General features: G+C 35.8%; 2 protein-coding genes across 4 annotated transcripts in view; both read right to left on the bottom strand.

The window, feature by feature from the left end:
* Positions 1-211: 211 nt before the first annotated feature.
* Positions 212-12,146, bottom strand: LOC135277013 (uncharacterized). Its single transcript, XM_064382911.1, has 7 exons — positions 12,057-12,146; positions 10,530-10,634; positions 8,613-8,733; positions 3,095-3,229; positions 2,199-2,258; positions 1,486-1,565; positions 212-469 (listed from the first exon to the last, which is right to left on the bottom strand). Exons 1-7 carry the CDS (start codon positions 12,144-12,146, stop codon positions 302-304), a joined length of 759 nt encoding a protein of 252 aa, XP_064238981.1. The 3' UTR covers positions 212-301.
* Positions 12,147-14,635: 2,489 nt separating this feature from the next.
* LOC105720490 (uncharacterized protein C9orf85-like) overlaps positions 14,636-19,473 on the bottom strand; it is a 107,795-nt gene continuing 102,957 nt past the window's right edge. For all 3 annotated transcript variants that reach the window (XR_010344493.1, XM_064382201.1, XM_064382200.1), the window contains one exon: positions 14,636-14,716. Coding sequence is in view for 1 of the 3 variants with exons in the window: in XM_064382200.1 (XP_064238270.1) it covers positions 14,661-14,716 (56 nt within the window). In the remaining 2 variants the exon portion in view is untranslated. The remainder of the gene's footprint in view (positions 14,717-19,473) is intronic.

Here is a 19,473-nt window from a genome sequence, read left to right as displayed (position 1 = left end):
GGGATAAAGTTCATTCACCAGAGACCCCTCTCTTTAACTATGATGCTCTGCAATGATTTCACATCTGGCTCAAGACATTCATGGAGATGTTAAACATAAGTATGCATCATTGTGTCTGAAGATGATACAAAGCAGTTTATTAATCAAAGTAATATATAATAAAAAAATGTTTCCACTCCCAAAACATCCATTTTGAATAAGCCTCAAAAAAAAAAAAAAATCTAAAAATGGTGTTAGAGCTCAAATCAAAGGTTTGTGCCCAGACAAAATATATCTTTACTACTAAGACTCACATCTCAAATCAGGATGCCAAGCGGCAGTAGAAGCCTGGTGGGGTATCTTCATCTTCATAAACAGATTTGAGTCGAGAAACCTTATCCTGGGTGGAGGATCTGACAGCAGAAACTGATGGCGAAACTTCTGGTATCACTGTCACAACTACAGTCAGTTGAATACAGCTATCACTTGACTGGAGAAATGGTTCGTGTAAGCCACCAAGATGCAACAACGACCCAAACCGTATTCCATGCCCAAATTTCACAAGGCGTGACTCTGCTATCTGCTCATCTTCCCACCAGCCTAAATACTCTGGACATCTGCTATTCAGAGGGAACATGTTCCTTTGCCAGTATCAAATGGACCAGAAACAAATGATGACTTCCTTGTCCTTCCTCCTCTTCTTCCTTTCCTGGAATCTAAAGGAGAAGACGGAAGAGGAAGAAACAACAAAGTGCCTGATGTGACAGCTACATGCCACTGTCTCTATTTAAGTTCCATCTGTGAGGATGGGTTGATAATAGTGTATCGCACATTTCAAAATCACTAACAGAGTATATCTCAAATGTTCTCATCACAACAAATGATAAGTATGAGATAACAGATATGTTAATTGACTGGATTTAATTATTCCACATTGTATTCATAAATCATAGCATCACTTTGTACCCCATAAATATATATATATATAAACAATCATGGTCAATAAATGGTCAATGTACAATAATTTGTGTAAAATTGATTGATACACCCACATTAGGGAATACAATATTGAAAACTGAGGGTCCATGTACCACAGATTATCTGGTTGATTAGTAAATGAGTAAAAATATACAATGCACTATTATCACCATCTCTAACATCCACAACTATGATCTTGAGTGAAAAAAAGTTAAGGAGACATGAAAAGTAGATTAAGTCTAATTCTCTCTATCCCCAATACAACGTTGGTTACATAGCAACCTTGTGCAACTGCCACCAAGAAAGAAAAAGAGCAAAAATAGAGATACGAGCCGGGAGCAGTGGCTCATGCCCATAATCCCAGCATTTTGGGAGGCTGAGGTGGGCAAATCACCCGAGGTTAAGAATTTGAGACCTGCCTGGCCAACATAAGGAAACCTCATCTCTACTAAAATACAAAAGTTAACAGAGTGTTGTGGTGCACACCTGTAATCCCAGCTACTTGGGAGGCTGAGGCAGGAGAATTACCTGAACCTGGGAAGTGTAGGCTGCGGTGAGACAAGATAGTGACACTGTACTCCAGTCTGGGTGGCAGAGAAAGACTCCATCTTAAAAAAAGAAAAAAAAAATAGAGAGATATGGTTTTGGAAAGCATAGCAGGGATAAAGAAATACAGATCCAGAGACTTGCCTCTTAAAGTTTCTGTATATTTAGTCATACAAGAAGCAATCATCATAGAACTGGTCTTAGACAGGAACTCTCCTGGTCAGTAGAGAAAGGCAATGCTCCTCTCCCCATGTATCTATCAACAGTCACAGAATCACAACAGATGCTAGAAAGCCTTTTGAAACAAAGACTTAATGCTGTACACAGTGGCTTTTGAGAGTTGCATAGCAGCCCCAAGAGACCCAGATAAAAAAGAGATTGAAAGAGAAGCAATGGAAATGTCTGAAAGAGAATCCTCCAGAAAGAAAAATGAAATCGCAGCGGGAACTAAACTCTTCAGCAACCCAAGTAGTAGAGGATAATATTAATAGAAACTTCTAGGATAGCTTAGGCGGGGGCCTGTTCCACTTCAGCCATCCTGGGGTACCTGTACATCATGGCAGGCAGGGGCTCTGTGTGGTGAGAGACGATCTCACTAAACCCTGAAGTGATTGTGAGCTCAGCCAACTTTGCGATGCCATTTCCCCTTCTTAACCCCTAGTGAGGGGAACACAGAGGAGTGTTCTCCTTCTTACCTGACCGGATTCCTGAGGCTGCACACTGATTGTGCAGCTCCAAAGGCATCGAGACAACAGCTGTGGCAACAGAAGCAATGCCAGCTTAGACCTCATGGCTCTGTTGGGCTTGGATGGAGCAAAGTGTCCAAGTGGCCTTCCATGGCAATTAGTGAGGGCAAAACTCATATTTATACTTGAGTTGTCACCTGTGTTTACTCCAAGATGTGCTCTGGGAGGGTTCTCTGAAAAGACTAAACTTCCCACAGCTAGACAGGTAGAAGTTGGAAGCCATTTCTGTGCATTATACTCACCAGGCAATAAAACCAGAAACACAAGAATGGAGTAACAAAAGTCCTAAGGAAACTGCTGATAGATTCCATGTTATTTTTAGTGACGCCACTTAGAATCAACAAAGTGGCAAGAATGCATTCAGAAATGCTCAAATGTGTGAAGAGCTCTTTAAACATACTGATGTCTAATTTATACTCCAAAGACCAATTGTTTCTTAGGGTTTGGCCTCATGCTTAGCATTGTGTGTGAGTTTATATTCTGTAAGCAAACTTATCATAGAATTTTTTTTGTTACTTGAAAAGTTTAATGCCAAATGGCTTGGCATTATTTTATTCATTAAGCTTCCTATTTCCATCTGAAGTCTGAGTGTATGCAGGGATAGAGTTACTATTGTTGCTGTAATCTTTTATTCAAATAATCAGATAAATATTTCAAATGATACAGAGCGATAAAGGAAGCACTTCATTACCTCCAGGCTGAAGATTCTCACAGTGATAAAAGGAAAAAAAAATTGTGAAACGTGCTGCTGTTGCAAATCTAACACAACTCAAATGATTGGGCAGCTCTACAGCAAAGAACCATTCTCGCCCCTTATTATAGAAATGATCATTAATGTTTAATACCTGCTGGAAGAGACAGTTGCTTTGTATGCTGTGGGCTGGGAGACTGGTACTGTCTTCTTTCCTGATATTTACAAAGCTTCGGGGCTAACGTGACATTTCCACTCCACTTGCTGCGGTTCTCTCTACAGCTGATTCCTTAAAGGCAGAGGAACAGGTTGTTTTTCCCATCTGCTCCAAACCTCTGATCTCCAGCCTTGGCAAATTAGTTCTCAGACAAATAAAAAATATTTTGATAGTAAATCTTTGTTTATAATATCTCCCTGGGGAGGGAGTAATCAGTGTCGAATATCAGGCAGGCCATCAGCTTAACCACAATTTGAGTATTGCAATCTCGTCGAACATAATTTCCTGCCTCTTTGTTGTTGAATATTTTCTATTTTTCTGTCTTTTGTTCTTTTCTTCAAAATCCCACCACCCAAATAATAATAATATTTTTGAGGATTAATCATCATAAGGTAACCATAAGCATTGGAAAAATATGGTTTTAGTTTTTTTCTCACTTATATAAGAAAATGAGTTTGAATTCATAAACCAGCATACTATTCATTGCAGTACTATAAAAACATGCAGTCTCTATATATTTGGATGACTGTATCTTTGTGACTGTTATAGAAATATGTACACAGTATTCCACAAATTCAAAAATTAGACCTCTTCATTTCTATTAAAAAATAAATAGCATATGGCTAAAGGACTATTTAGAATCATCCTAAATCAATTGAAGTGTTCATATAATTTCTATAATGTTGACTTAGCTCTGATTATAATTAAACAAACTAAACCAGTAAATTGGTCCCAATACACTAGAAGTTCTTTCACATTTTGGAGACCTTTGCTTTCAGAATTCTGGAGGGCAGATGAAGGCTGCTATAAAAGATACTACTTGCACAGAGATTCACAGTGGATAGGAGTTCATGTACCAGTGAACAAAAAAATAGGCAATAAAAAAGAGGAGAAGATGGCAATAAATCAATCAACGAAATAAATGGCATTACTGAGAAGAGACAGAACAGTATTCTCCCCATACCCCCACCCTAACCCCAATCACACTTTTCCCTTTAAAGCAATACTGAAGCCATGAACTGCAGAAAGAAAGAAGAAAGAAAAGAAAGGAGAAGGAAAGAAAGAAAAAAAGAAAGAAAGAAAGAAGAAAGAAGGGAGGGAAGGGAGGAAGAAGGAAGAAGGAAAAAGGAAGAAGGAAGGAAGGAAGGAAGAAAAGAAGGAAGGAAAGAAGGGAAGAAAAGAAATAAAAGATGGATCCAGGAAATTCTAGAACTAGCCGACAGTATATCTTGGATGATGGAGTTGCTGAGAAGAATTTATATTGCTGCCTACAACTGAAATTAGGAAAGCCGACTCATAGAACTTTCCTACAAGCCATTTTTATCAGTGAGAGGAATATCCAGAAATCAGATTGTGAGTAGAGTTGGAAATATTGGCCTTTTGTAAAGACACTGTCATATAAAAATATGTTAATTAAAAATGTTAGCAATTTATATTTAGGCAGTCTGTGATTTAAATATTTTTTGTTTCTTTTCAACAAAAACAAACAAAATCTTGCCCATGTTCTAAATTTCCCATTGAGTGCTTGGGGAGAAAATAAATTATCAAAAACCAATCCATTAAAGTAATTTCCCAAAGAATTCCTCGAGAAAACAATAGCATCAGCAACAAAGAAGAATTGATATAGGTGATATATTAAAAATGGATATTTTTAAGCTACATATTAGTAACAGAATGCATATAGGATGGAATAAATAGAATGGAATTGAAGGGTAGCAGAATATGCCATCCCAAAATAAGCCATTCATTTGGCCTAAGTATTATTTAGAACCAAAGGTAAGATACAGAAACAGGAAAGGAAGAAACCAATATAAGAAAAGCTCTCTGCTCTCCCCCATCTACCTACAGGCAGGGCATAAATTTGCAAAGGTGCCCTTCCCCTCTCTTCCAGGAAGGACAGAAGTTAAGATATCCAAGTCCATATCTAGACCCTTACCAGCCCTGATACCACACCAGAAAAGTCTACATAACAAACTTCACTAACTAGCCCTTATCTACCTTTAGTTCCCCCATATATATGTCATCCCATCACTTATGTCCTAGAAGCTCAAAGTTCTTTTCCTTATTTTTGTCACTTCTCTACAATTTTATCATTTTTTAAGATGATGTATCAGCTCAAATTCTCACCACCCCTTCAAGTTACTCATCATTGAATACTCTCATGTGTGTGCACTATGCACACATCAATAAGTTTATGTTTGTTCTTCTCTCGCTACTCTGTCTTTTCTCAGTCTAATTTACAGGGTCCCAGCCAATGAATTTTAAGTGAGCAGCAGAAAAAAATATAAAATAAAAATGATTTTTTTCTTCTCTGCAGAATAAAAGGGGATTAATGACAGAGCAGTCATTTTGGAGAATGGAGCTGGTGGAAAAAGGAATATAAACGAAAGAATGCACATGGGAATTGATTCAGAAGGCAAGTCCTCAGAATCAAGTTGCTGATTTGAAATGGAGGTCAAGATGAAAAGGCCAAAAATGTTCTAGGACTTTTGTATGGTATTTACACGGCTCTTATGGCACGACCCTTATTTCTATCACTCTTGTTGGAAAGTAACATTTCTGCAGAGGTCCAAGGTAGCTCCATGGGTATATATAAGACAACATATTATTAAATTGCAACATAAAAGCCAGTGGATTAGATGTCCCTTTTTTCCAAGTCTAGGTAGCTTGCATATATTTATAACTGAAAGCTATTTTTCTTGGCTAAATGAGATGGATAGTAAAAAACTAAGTAGTGGTTTTAGGTCATTAAAATTACCCTAGTGAGTCCTCTGATTAGAAGCTTGCCAGAATTGAGGGTGATTCTCTTTTTAGGGCTTAGCTTTATTTCATTTCTCTGAAAATAACCAATAAATGTGTATGAAGCAACATAAGTAAAGGTTATTTATCAAAAGTACTGTATGTAATAGTAAAAAATTGGAAATAATCCAACTTGCCATCAATAGGCAGCTGGTTAAATAAATTACCATATATATACCATGTGAAATTATATGCAGATGTAAGAAAGAATGACAAAGCTCTTCATGGACTGATAAAGAAAGATCTCCAAGATATATCATTAAGCAAAAATAGCAAAATACAGAACAATCCATAATATGCTACATGTTGTGTGAGAAAGAGAGGAAACAACAATATATGCATACATTTACATGGTTGTGCCTAAAGGAATTCTGGACGGATACTCACAATTAATAATAGGGTTAACCACTGGTACAGAGGAAAATGGGGCTGTTGAGTTGATGGGGGTAAAGGTGGAACAAAACTTTTTACTGCATATCATTTTGTATTATATATTTAATCATGCAAGAGCATTCCCTATTCAAAAGTTAAAAATAAATAAGATGAAATAAAAATGCGATACAAGCTTCAATACCCAAAATCTGTGTTTTAAATTTTTCTTGTTGCTGTTTACTGTTGCTTTATAACTAAGAATGTAACTACTTAGTTATCGCTTCCAGCCCTCTCCTTGGTAAGATGTACTGCTTTCAAATGGCCATTCACATTTTGGGGGTAAACACAGGAAGTTTTTTTTGTTTTTTGTTTTTTGTTTTGGTTGATAGTATTGCTATATTTATATATATATATATATATATATATATATACACACACACACACACACACATATACACACACATATATACATATACACACACACACACACTTTAAGTTCTGGGATACATGTGTAAAACGTGCAGGTTTGTTACATAGGTATACACATGCCATTGTGATTTGCTGCATTTAACCCCCACATCTACATTAGGTATTTCTCCTAATGCTATCCTTCCCCAATCCTCCTACCCCCTGCTATCCTTCCCCTAACCCCTCACCCCTGATGGGCCCTGGTGTGTGATGTTCCCCTGACACAGGAAGTTTTTTCCATAAACTGATGACTGTCACAATGAGTTAAAGTATTCTGGCCTTAGTGATAACCTTGCTTGCAACAGAAAAAATTGGCCATGGTGAGGCCCAACTGTAACTCCATTCAGTCACCTCAGGGAAGATCCTCTCTGCTCTTGCCTAGCAGCTTAGAGCACAGGTGGTTCCCTCTTCCAAGGGAAACTCTCAAAGCAACTTTTTAGGTGTTACATATTTCATTTGTTGTCATGTGTGACATACGTTGCTTATGGAAAGGTATGTCCATATTTATGGTGACTTGTCATAGGTTTCTTAATTTTAATTTTCTTAATGGACAAGAAAAGTCCAGTGATTGATCAGCTAGTGTTAACAGTAGCATTTTAGACCCTTGGTGGGAATTTGGCCAAAGTCTTTTACAACATCACTTTATAATCCCTGGTACCTTCTCCCCAACTTTTCTCCTTAGAGATCTTTGTTTATATATATATTTTTTTATTTTGAGACAGGGTCTTATTCTGTCAACCAGCTGGAGTGCAGTGGCATGATCTTGGCTCACTGCAACTTCTGCCTCCCCTGCTCAGGCAATCCTCCTCAGCCACCCATGTTCATACATTTTAAACAGGAATTATTTTGAAAAGTGAAAACCTCTTCACTTATCCTTAAAGAAATAATTAGAATCTTATTACTAGAAGAGTAATCTTCCACAGTTTTTATTTGGCATCCATCTACTTTCATAATAAATTTCCCTAACAAGTGGCCTCTTCCTTTGTTAACATTGATCTAGCTGGCAACTTTCAGGACCTTATAATTTAAATTGCATGGGCTGGTTTCAAGGCTATTTCAGATATATGGTGCAAGAAAACAAAGTGGAACTTATGGTATGCTATATAAGTCAATTAGTTGGCTTTGGTTGCAAGTAACAGAAAATCCAGCTAAATTAGTTTAAGTAATAAAGGAAGTATATGGATTTACTTAAATACAAATTACAACTGTAGTTTATGTAGGGTTTATAACATCATCATCGGAATTCCGTCTTTTTGTATAATTTGTCTGACTCTGCTTTCTTCTTACATAAGCTCTGTTATTTGGCTGACTTCATGCAGCAAAAATGGCAATCCCAATTTCCAGCATCATGTCCAACACCTTACCATGTGGGCTAAGTTGTGCTGCAGAAAAACAACTCCCACATTTCAACATCTCATACCAACGAAAAAAAATTAATTTCAATTCACTATACATTTCCCATGTAGGTCAATTGTGGCTCTGTTTCACACAGTCTTTTTTCCAGGACTCAAGCTGATGGAGCATACCCTACTTGAGTCATTTCTAGTGTTACGGCTTAGGAAAAAGAACATGGATGGAGGTATACATGATGGTTCCTAAAACTCCTACTCACACCTAGCATATGTCACTTCCTTATATATGTCATCGACCAAAGTAAGTCACACAGACAAGTCTGAAGACAACTGGATTAGGAAATATTATCCTACAGTATTCAAATGAGCAGAAAGTACCTTTGCCCTAGCATTCCAAAGTAAGTCTTAATATTCATAGTGATCAGATTGACTAAATTTCCATGCTAAATTGTTAAATTACTCACTGTGGCAAGAGGAACAGAAGGCTCTGATTGATTTAGCCTGAGTCACATCATTCACCCTTGATGCTGGGATTAAATTTAGCTTCTTTGTTTCCACAGGGATCCCCCGAAGAAAACTGAAGGTCTTTGAGACAAGACAGAATAAAAGGTTGCTGAGAATAAAATCCAACATCTAGTATAATGTAGACTTTGTTTAACAATGTTTACATCAAAATGTTTGAGAGGCAAACTCTCAAAAGAATGATTATCAAAAGTTTAAACAAAGGAGAATGACCATGCCACCTCTCCAAATTTGAAGCTATTTAAAAACTCCATGCCTTCTTTTGGCAGCAACAACAAAATTCAAATACCTTGAATGATGCTTCAGCCGCTCCTTCTTAACCTAAGATGTGTTTTACTGTTGATAATGACATTTTATCAAAGGGCAGATACAACAAACTCACCTCACAGTCTCTTTAAAACTGAAATTGGGGACAAGTAAGTGGAGGAATTGAGAGACTTATTTATCATTGATAACACGCATGCTTATAAAAATGGAAATATATAAACTGTTAACACATTCTTATATATGACTCACTATGCAACATATCCTAGAGAGTGTCATATGTCAATTATATTACATATATGATTTGGTCTTAAGCAAAGCCTATTCATCTGCAATTAATATTTTATAGTTAGTGCTTAAAGATTGTTAAATAAAGCATAGAACCTTAAGGCTTCAGAATGATTTGCCAGTTAATTATACATGGATGTTTAACTTCACCAAGGAGTTAGGCTGATGTGATTTTATCTTAGTTGCTATTTTTAAATTGACCCATATAGTGTGTGCGTGTATGTGTACATACACACACACACACACACGTATATACACACATAGATATATATGAATCAACGGTTCTTATGTTCTCTTTGTGGCAAATGCAGCAATTCAGCCCCGACACCAACTCAAGCCAAGGCATGAATAGGTCTCAAAGTCCAAGGAGAAATAATTAAAAATTCAGTTCTATAATCTGTAATCCTGGTTGTATAAAACTTAGTCTACCCATCCCCCACCTGGCTGAGTATTCCCAAAGAAAAGTCCTATTTAGGACTAGGTATGGTAGATTAAAATGTTAATATCAAAGCAAATGAATTGCAATGTCAGTTATATAATAAGGGCCCTGTCACCTTGAGAGCTTCTTTTCCCACGTGAACACGAAGTAAAGAAATCAGCAGCTTTGGTAGCTGTGGCAACCACGCCGCCAAGCCTGAAGAGCAAATGTTCCCTGTGCACGTTTTGTGCCCCTCTGGCGCTTTGTAGATTCTGCTAATGTTAAAGCCTCCAGATTCTCAACTTGCTGAATTCATCCAGCAGGGAAAATTAGAGCTGTGATCAGGAACAAAAGGAGGCTTGCTTTGTGTCTGACAGAAGTAGGAAAACACCCTTCACTCAAAGCAGAAATGATCTTAATGGCCATCTACAACAGCATCACAAATAATAGCAAATATTTATCATGCATATTATTCGTTTAAATTCTAAGAATACAGGGCCAGCTTACTAAGGTTAACCAACCACTGTGTTAGTAACTCCCAAAGCTTGCAAATTTAGGGTAAACATTAAAACATCTATATGTTATATAGAACCAGAATTGTATGCCACGTCAGAGTATTTATTGGATATGTGTTGAAGATTATAATCAGGGAGCCTAGCATCAAATTCCAAATAAACCTATAGTAATTGTTTTGTTCAATAGAACAAGCATTGTGTTTATAAATAAACATGTTTTGCATTTATTTTTATCTTTTATATATTTTTAAAATTTTTAATCTTTTCTACCTATTTCTAGAAAAATAATAAAGAGTATAAGACAAAGTAAAAAGGAAATACTCTCCTGCCTAGGAGGTGTATCTAGATTTGTCAAAAATTTACGGTTTACTTACCTCACTAATGCTCAGGAAAGCAAAGAAGGCACTTGCCTCAGTCCCTGTGACACACGCATGTACATGAGGCTTCCATTTCCATGTAGCTGCAGCTTCTCTTCTTCCCTACTGTCAGAATCCCTAGATTTGGGAAAACAGTGACACGAAAGTCTTAAAATTATATTTCCCAGCTTCCCTTTCAGAAAATGGTGGCCCCACATTGGGCGGCTCTTAAAAATACAAGGAAACATATAAAGAAACCTAGATGATCTTGGAGATGGTGATGACTTCTTAGATGTGACATGAAAGAAAGAATTGATGAGTTGGACTTTATTAAAATTAAAAGCATTCTGCTCTATGAAAGACAATGTCACAAGAATGAGAAGGCGAGCCACAAATTGGGAAAAAATATTTGGAAAAGACACCTAGTAAAAGACTATTAACCAAAATATACAAAGAAGTCTTAAAATGCAACAAATAACCTGACGAGAAAATGGACCAAAGACCTTAACAAACACCTCACTTAAGAAGATATACAGATGACAAACAAGCATATGAAAAGATGCTCCACGTCGTATGTTATCAGGGAAAGGCAAATTAAAACAATGATGATATACTGCTACATGCCTATTAGAGTGGCCAAAATCTGGAACACTGATAACACCAAATGCTGGTGAAGATATGGAGCAACAGAAACTCCATTCTTTCTGGTAGAATAAAAAATGGTATAGCCACATTGAAAGTCAGTTTGGCAGTTTCTTACAAAACTAAACACACTCACCATATGATCTAGCAATCATATTCCTTGGTATTTATCCAAAGGAATTGAAAACTGAAGTCTACACAAAAACCTGCACACTAATGTTTATAGTAGCTTTATTTATAATTGCTGAAACTTGAAAGCAACTAAGATAATCTTAGGTTTTACATAAGTAGATAAATCAGTAAGTAAACTGTGGTATATCTAGACAATGGAGTATTATTCCATGCTAAAAAGAAATGAGATATCAAGCCATAAAAAGATATGGAGGAACCTTAAATGTTTATTATTAAGTGAAAGCAATTAGAAATGGCTGTATAATTATAGCTATATGACATCCTTGAAAATGCAAAACTATGGCGATAGTAAAAAGATCAGTGTTGCTAGAGGTTGCGTTGGGGGAGGGATGAATAGGCAGCGCACAGAAGATTTTCAGGACAGTTAAAATACTCATGATATTACAATGGTGGATCTATGTCAGTATACATTTGTCCAAACTCATTGAATGTACACCACCAAGACTGAGCCCTAATGTAAACTATGGACTTTGGGTGATAATGACATGCCAATGCAGGTCATCAATTGTAACAAACGTACCCCTGTGGAGGGGGATGTTGCTAATAGGGGAGGCCATGCCTGTGCCGGGACAGGGAATATATAGGAAATCTCTGTATCTCCCTCCTCCACCTAAAACTGCCCTAGGAAAATTTTTTAATTAATTTTTTTAAAGTAGGCTGACTGTTTATGCTCTTCCTTTTTCTTCTTGGAACTATAGCAGCACCTTATACTGTGAAGTAGAGAACCAGACCACATGGAGGGCAGAATGAAGAGCCACGAGGAGCCACTGTGACACTTTTGCTCTCCCTTCTTCCTATCATCTCCTTATATGGGAAAAAAATACATGTGATGTTCACGTCACTATATTCATAAGTCTTATAAGTGACCAAATGAACAAAACAACCAGAGGAAGCTAAAAGAGTCACTGCTTTTAGAAATGACATGGGAAGGGCTATAGAATGATTTAATTATTAAAGAAGAATTCATGAAGGAGACATGAATAGGCTAGATCTTGAACAGATGTAGGACTTACCTTAATAGAAAGTAAGAGGATGAAGATGAAAGTGCCAAATGGACAGTAAAACTCAGAATATAAGCAGTAGAGGAAGCACAGGTGTTAGGATGCATTGTGAAGAGATTTGGTGAAACCAGTGATTTTAGAGGAATGCTGGCAGGGAGATAACTTATGGAGAGACAGACAAAATAAACATGGGGAAACTGCACCAAGCTGCCTTTCCAAAAATTAGGTGAGAACCAAATTTATTATAGTTGCAGTTTGACCAAATGGAAGAAAAGGTCAAAATAGAATTATGCATGCTTTACTCTCAAAGTTCAAGGCAGAGGGATCCCCAGTGACGTTAATCAAAGGAAAGACTCCACTTAAAAATAAAACCAAAGGTAATTAGAGGTAGAATCTCAAGTGGTCTAGTTTTCTATGCCTTGGCAGAAAGGTGGGAAGAATTTGGGAAGGATCTGTGAGGCAGATCCAGAGGTACTAACAGAAAAAATTCTAGTATGTATCACGAGATTACCATGAGCCTGAGCATTCCAGAGGGTTTTTGAGTACTGCTGCCATAGAGGTTCTCCCATGACCATTGAGCAGTTAGTTGGGTAGTAAATCACGTAGCTACATATCTATTCCACCTGGTCCACTCCTCAGTAGCACTGCCTGGGGCTGGGAAAAGGCAGAAGTGTACTCTTAGAGTGCCCTGTGGGAGGTGGTCTGCTCTTACTGGGCCCACCTAAAGAAAGGAGTAGAACAGGAAGTCAGCACCATGGTTATAGTAAGCAGTGTTTAATCTAAGGGAACAAGCAAACAAACCAACTAAAAGTGAAAAATTAACAATACCAAAAAATTATGTCAAACATTTAACAGTTGCAGCACTGTACTGATATTATATAAATGTTGAGGTGCCTAAAAAAATTAGAGTAAACTTAGGGCCTTCTGTCTTTCTACATGATAGAATTATAATTATTTGCAATATTTATTATCAACAGAATAGCTAGGTATTAGTTAAATGAAGTAGAAAGAGAAATGATTTCCATAAATGTGCCCCAGCCATTAAGAGTTTGCAAGCCAAAAATCTAAAATTTTAAAGTTGGACAAATATGGCTACAAGAAATCCTGGATTCTTATCTACAGATTAGTTAGTACAGAGAAGATGATCATTAAGCATTACTGAAAAAAGGAAGATTAAAAATAAATTATTAAATGAACTTTTCTTTTTCTTAAATTTTTACAGAAATTCCCACTCTCTTTTTGAAACTCATTTTTGCCTTTTTAAAACTCTCCTCCAAATCACATTTTCTGGTTAAATTTCACTAGAGCAGGTAGCAAGGTAAGTTCTAGTTTGATAAGTAATATTTTGCATGAATAGCTACAGTACAGATCATCTGCCTCTCTAAAACTAATGTTCACTATATAAGAGGCAGCATTTAGATAAGCAATATAAACTTGTGGCATAATAGTTACATAATGTTTTAGTCCCAAATAAAAATGTTATTAAAGGCAAAGCATTATAAATTGGGATATTATGAAGTACATGCAGAACCCAGAGGTTCTATGCATATGTGTATATATGTATTTGTGTATTTGTTTGGGGGTGGGGTGTATACTATATATAGAGAGAGAAAATGATTCAGAAACTAGGAAATGGATTATTTTTATAATAGCAGAACACACTGCATATTTGGAGATTCTTCAGTCTGGGTCAGATCTTTGTAAGAGACTCAAATCTATCCCTGTGTTTCTTTGCTTTCAATCTCTTTTCATGTTTCAGTCACTGAATGAATGACTAGTCAAACTCTTCTCCCAGATGGCCCATGTTGAGTGGGTCAAACCTAGAGCAGTCAAACATTAATTCCCCAGAGGCAATATGCAAATGAAAAAGCATATATGAAAAGCCAAAGCCACACCAAATAATTCCAGCAACATTTTTTCTTGACTATGCCAAGCTAATTATCCTAAAAATATTTTATTCTTTCAAAATCTGAAAGTTATTAATGAATGATATCAGGAATCTAAACAATGACTTTTGGACATATATATATATTTGATAACTCCCCACTTTCAAATGTAACATCATAAAACATATAGACACACCCATCAGTTTTAAAGGAATAATACTGAAATAATCAAGTAGAAATTTAAAATAAAAATAAACATCGGGGAAACAAAAATAATTATCCAAAGCAACATTGGAGTTTTATTAACTATGCAGCTTATATTTTAAATTTTTTAAAATTTGCAACATAGTCACATAGTTCAACTTTTTTTTAATTAAAATGCTTAAAAAAAAAAAAAAACCCTCTCATTTCTCCCCAACTCCTGCTTTTCATCTGCTCAGGATCGCTGGCTGGTTTCCATTTCTCCTCCAGTTCCAGTGAAATCCTGTGAGATTAATGGGCAAAATAGAAAGTCACAAAACAGCTGTGTGTGTAAACATACACACACACATATATATAAAAATTTAATGCATGATATAGACTTTTTAAATGGTGGGGGGAAATTGATTATTCAGTAAATATCATTCTGTCCAATAGCTGTATGTCTAGGGAGGAAGTTATTTGTATTTTATAGCATAGAAATGTGAATTAATGACTATATTCCAGGTGAATTATAGATATAAACCTTAAAACAACAAAATTAACAGCAGTAAGTATAGTATAATTTTTGTATCACCCTAGGGTTTGAAAGAATATTGAGAAAAAAGCCAAGGAGCTAGAAGGAAAAACTACCAAAACTGACTACTTAAAAGTTTAATCTATTCAGGAATAAACTACAACAAAAGTCAAATAGCAGAAAGTACACACCATTGTGTGTGCGTGTGCACATGTGCATGTATGTGTGAGTGTGTTTGTGTATATTTCCAACACATATAACAGACTAAGGTTTTTTAATATTCAAAATGTATAATGAGTATTTCTATATTTATATACGAGAAAGACAACTCAATAGAAATATGAGCACAAATTATAAAAGAGTAATTCACAGAAAAAATACAAATCGACAGTAAATATATCTTTTAAAATATTTGGCCTTACTAGGTATCGGGAAAATGTATATTAAATAACAGGATACAAACTATTCACTCTTTAGATTTGTAAACACTAATAAATAACATTAATATAGAGTGTTTGTAATATAGTAAGGAAACCTTCAAGTTTATATCTTGCGGGTAGAAACAAATAATATATATATATGTATTAAGATGGAGAAAATTTTACGTTCCAGAATTCCAAGGGAGCTAAGAAGAAAAGCCAAGCTGGCAAAGACCACCCCCACACCCACTGCTACCTTACCCCACCTTCCTCCACTGCCCAAGAGAAGCAGTTGGCTTAAAAGCCTGTACTACACTTTTAAAGTGAGTTCCAGATGACAAGGAGCATCAGGCCGAAGGCACCCAGACGTCGGCAAGTAATAGAGCTGGAAAAGTGGAGCCAGTGATGGTAGAAGACCAAGTGAGGAGTGAGAAGCAATGGTATCATTTATTATGACTTCTTCTTTCTTCAGAGACATTTTGAAACTCAGGAATTTGGAGTATGATTGGCTTTTTGGAGGAAAACACTGAAGGGGGGATATACTTTGCACACATTGTGAAGACATAAAGAACTAATACATGGGGAAGTTTTGAATTGCCACAGATTCTAAAACTGGAGTTTGGGGCAAGTTGATTCAGATTCCTAACAGTCAGAAAATCTCTAGTTTTAAATTTTAAAAAAAGAAAGATTACATGTGTGTGTTGTGTATGCATGTGAGTATATACACACACTTAATGCAGTGTGATTTGTTATGACACTGTTTTACTATATCGCCTTCCAGCTTGGAAACAGTGTTATATTTTAAAAACTAAACACACACATATTTTGTACAGCAAAAAGCAGTTACTACTTGTTTTTACTCATGACTGGTCATCTATTTTTATGAATTGAATCTTTTGCTGCTATATTTGTCCATTTAGGCTGCTATCACAAAATACTTTAGGCTGAGTAAACTTATAGACAACTGTATTGCTTAAATTTCTTACGGAGAAATTTATTGCTCACAGTTCTGGAGGCTGAGGCATCCAAGCTTAAGGTCATGGCAAATTTGGTGTCTGGTGAGGGCAACAGTGCCTTCGTAAACTGTGCCTTCTAACTGTGTCCTCTCATAGTGGAAGGGGAAAACAAGCTCTCTGGGCCTTTTTTAAGGATACTAATTCCATTCAAGAGGGCTCCGCCCTTATGACCTACTCACCTCTCAAAGGCCTCATCTCCTAATACCATCACTTTGGGGCTTAGAATTTCAACATACTAATCTTAGGAGGACACAAACATTCAGACCATAACAGCTGATGACTCAGGCAACAAGCAAAACGATCTGTTTTATGCTGTCCCTAGAAAAGTGTTTTTGATCAAATACTGTTTACTATTGTTTCGGGATTTTTTTTAAATTTTTTATCTGTACTAAGTAAACCATACATCATTTAACAAGTTTATTTAAACCATAAAGCTAACCACCACCTCTACCAAGAAAAAGAGGACAGTACCTTTCCTAACTCCACCTTTTTCACAAGTCTTGTTTCTTAGGAACAACAACTTTGAATTCTCTTAGTGGTTTCTTTTTGGCCTTACCTTTATATTTGCATCTAAGACTTATATTGATAGTTCTTTATTTTTTACAACATTAGACGTCATGTTTGGACTTTCTTTTATAGAAGAAAAGAATTTAATTCTCTTAGAGCACTACCCAACTCAAAATTCCCCTGTATTCTTCTCAAAATATATATATAATACTTTTATTAAATCAAAATATTTTGCTTATAGTACTATGACAAAAATTATTTTAAACTATATTCTTGTATAAACATTTTATTTTAATAGAGTTAATAGTTGCCTTTACTAGATACATTTACTTTGATTTAAATTTTTACTGTAAATATTCACACATATAAAGCAGCACATGAGACAACAATGTATAGAAAGTATTGATGCAACTACCATGTAGGCCAAGAAATAAATATGACCACAGGATACATTCTTATCATATCTCCTGTCCTCCTTCCCTCCTACCCTCAGAGATAACCTGTACATTAATTTTACAGTAAATTATTTTCATGTTTTGTTTTACCAAGTAATTGCACATCTTACAAACTAAAGTTTAATTATGCCTGGTTATGTATGTTTAGTTTAGTTTATAATGCTAAACTATTTCAAAAATTATTGTTCCAATTTACTTTGCCACCTGTAGTGTAAAAGTCTTAGTTGTTCCACATTCTAATACTTGAAGCATGCACACACACACACACACACACACTACACATTGTGCAGTGGTGTCTCCTTGGGGTATAATTTAACTTGCTGGATGACCAGTGAGGCTAAACACTTTGTATATGTTTATTGACTATCTGAATTTCCTCTTTTTTGGATTTACGGTTTAAGTCTTTTGACTGTTTTTCCTTGGGGTTTTCTGTCTTATTCTCATTAATTTTTAATAGAAGTTATTTATGTATTCTGAATTTTTTTGGTGGGGGTGACAAGATCTTGCTCTGTCACCCAGGCTGGAGCACTGTAGTGCAATCATGGCTCATTGTAGCCCTTGCCTCCTGGGCTTAAGCAAGCCTCTTGCCTCAGCTCCCTGAGTAGCTGGGACCACAGTCACATGCCACAACACCTGGCTAATTTTTTGTAGAGACGGTATTTTGCCATGTTGCCCAGGCTGGCCTCAAACTCCTGGGTTCAAGCGATCTTCCCACCCCCACCTCCCAAAGTGCTGTGATTACAGACATGAGCCACCAGGCCCAGCTCTGAATTGTTTCTCCACTATGTGGGTTGCATTTCACTTTCTTTGTGATGTATTTTAAGTAAACTATTTTAGTGTAATCCAATTTTTCCTTTATGGTTGATGCTGCTTCTCTATTCTTTTTTCTTTTGGTGTTAAAAATTACCTTTCTACTTTAAAATTCTGGAGATATTTTCCTACCTTATTTTTCAAAAGATTGTTTTGCCTTTCATATATAAATACATGATTTTATAATTGATTGTATGTATGATGATTTATAGATGTCTAGTTTTATTTTCCAGTATGGATATCTAACTGTCCCAGCACCTTTTATTGAAAAAGCCATCTTTTCCTATTCTTTTTCCATAGAGCCAGTGACATTCATTAAAAAAAAATTTTAAATCCCTAAACCTCCATATATCCGTGAAATGATTTTTGAGCCCTGGAATTTGCTTTCTTATTCTATTTGGGATACCTCCACTGATACCATACTCACTTAATTATAATATCTTTTAAAGTTTTTATATTTGGTAGAATATTTATTTGTTTATTGAAATCCTTTAGGTATCTTAGTTATTCTAGACCCTTTACGTTTACATTCACACACATATACACATACACACATTTTAAATAGGATTGTATTCAATCTATAGTTTTGTTTGAATAAAGGGACATTCTTATAAATGTAAATTCTAGTTATTAAGTTTTAGTTAAAAAAGTACACTGGATTGTATCAATGGAAGATTAGACATTACAGAAGAAAAGAGTAGTGACCATAGATACACAGCAATATAAACTCTCTAAAATGAAACACAGAGGGAAAAAATCCCTTATGTGGCCTATTATATATATATATATATATCACTAATGTATTGGGGAGGGAGACATAAAAATGTTGAAGAAATAATTGATAAAATTTTTTTCAAATCTGATAAAAATTATAAACTCACAGGATCTGAATAAACCCCAGGCCTCAGAAATATACAGAAAACTAGCCCTAGGCATATAATAATCAAATCCCTTAGAATCTATGACAAAGAGAAAATCTAAAAAGCAACCAGATAAAAAAGACAATATATACAGTGGAACAAAGATCAAGATAACAGCAGATATTTTTAAAACTGCAAGCTAGAAAACATCGGACTACCATATTTAAAGTATTGAAAGAAAAAACAAAGTGACAACCTAGAATTCTTTATTCAATAAAAATATTATTTAGTAAAGAGAGCAAAATAAAGACTCTTTCAGACTTACAAAAACTGAAAGAATTCATCACAGCAGACTGACATTACATGAAATATTTAAGAAAATTCTGGCCAACCAGGGTGGCTTATGCCTGTAATCTCAGCACTTAGGAAGGCCCAGTCAGGTGGATCACCTGAGGTCGG

Source organism: Aotus nancymaae, unplaced genomic scaffold (assembly GCF_030222135.1).
Source record: "Aotus nancymaae isolate 86718 unplaced genomic scaffold, 86718_ANA_hifiasm-v0.15.2.pri h1tg000029l, whole genome shotgun sequence".
In the NCBI taxonomy this organism is placed as follows: Eukaryota; Metazoa; Chordata; class Mammalia; order Primates; family Aotidae; genus Aotus; species Aotus nancymaae.
The sequence above is the reverse complement of the archived record's forward strand: the minus strand, read 5'-3'. Positions and strand labels throughout refer to the sequence as shown.

What these genes read in the sequence shown, in the direction of transcription:
- LOC135277013 (XM_064382911.1), bottom strand. Translation starts at nt 12,146, where the DNA reads ATGATAGGAAGAAGGGAGAGCAAAAGTGTCACAGTGGCTCCTCGTGGC. An exon ending in CTTTCCTGAGCATTAGTGAG is followed by an intron (nt 8,734 to 10,529) that starts GTAAGTAAACCG and finishes CTTGTCTCAAAG; the next exon opens with ACCTTCAGTTTTCTTCGGGG. An exon ending in GCAACTGTCTCTTCCAGCAG is followed by an intron (nt 2,259 to 3,094) that starts GTATTAAACATT and finishes CTGTTGCCACAG; the next exon opens with CTGTTGTCTCGATGCCTTTG.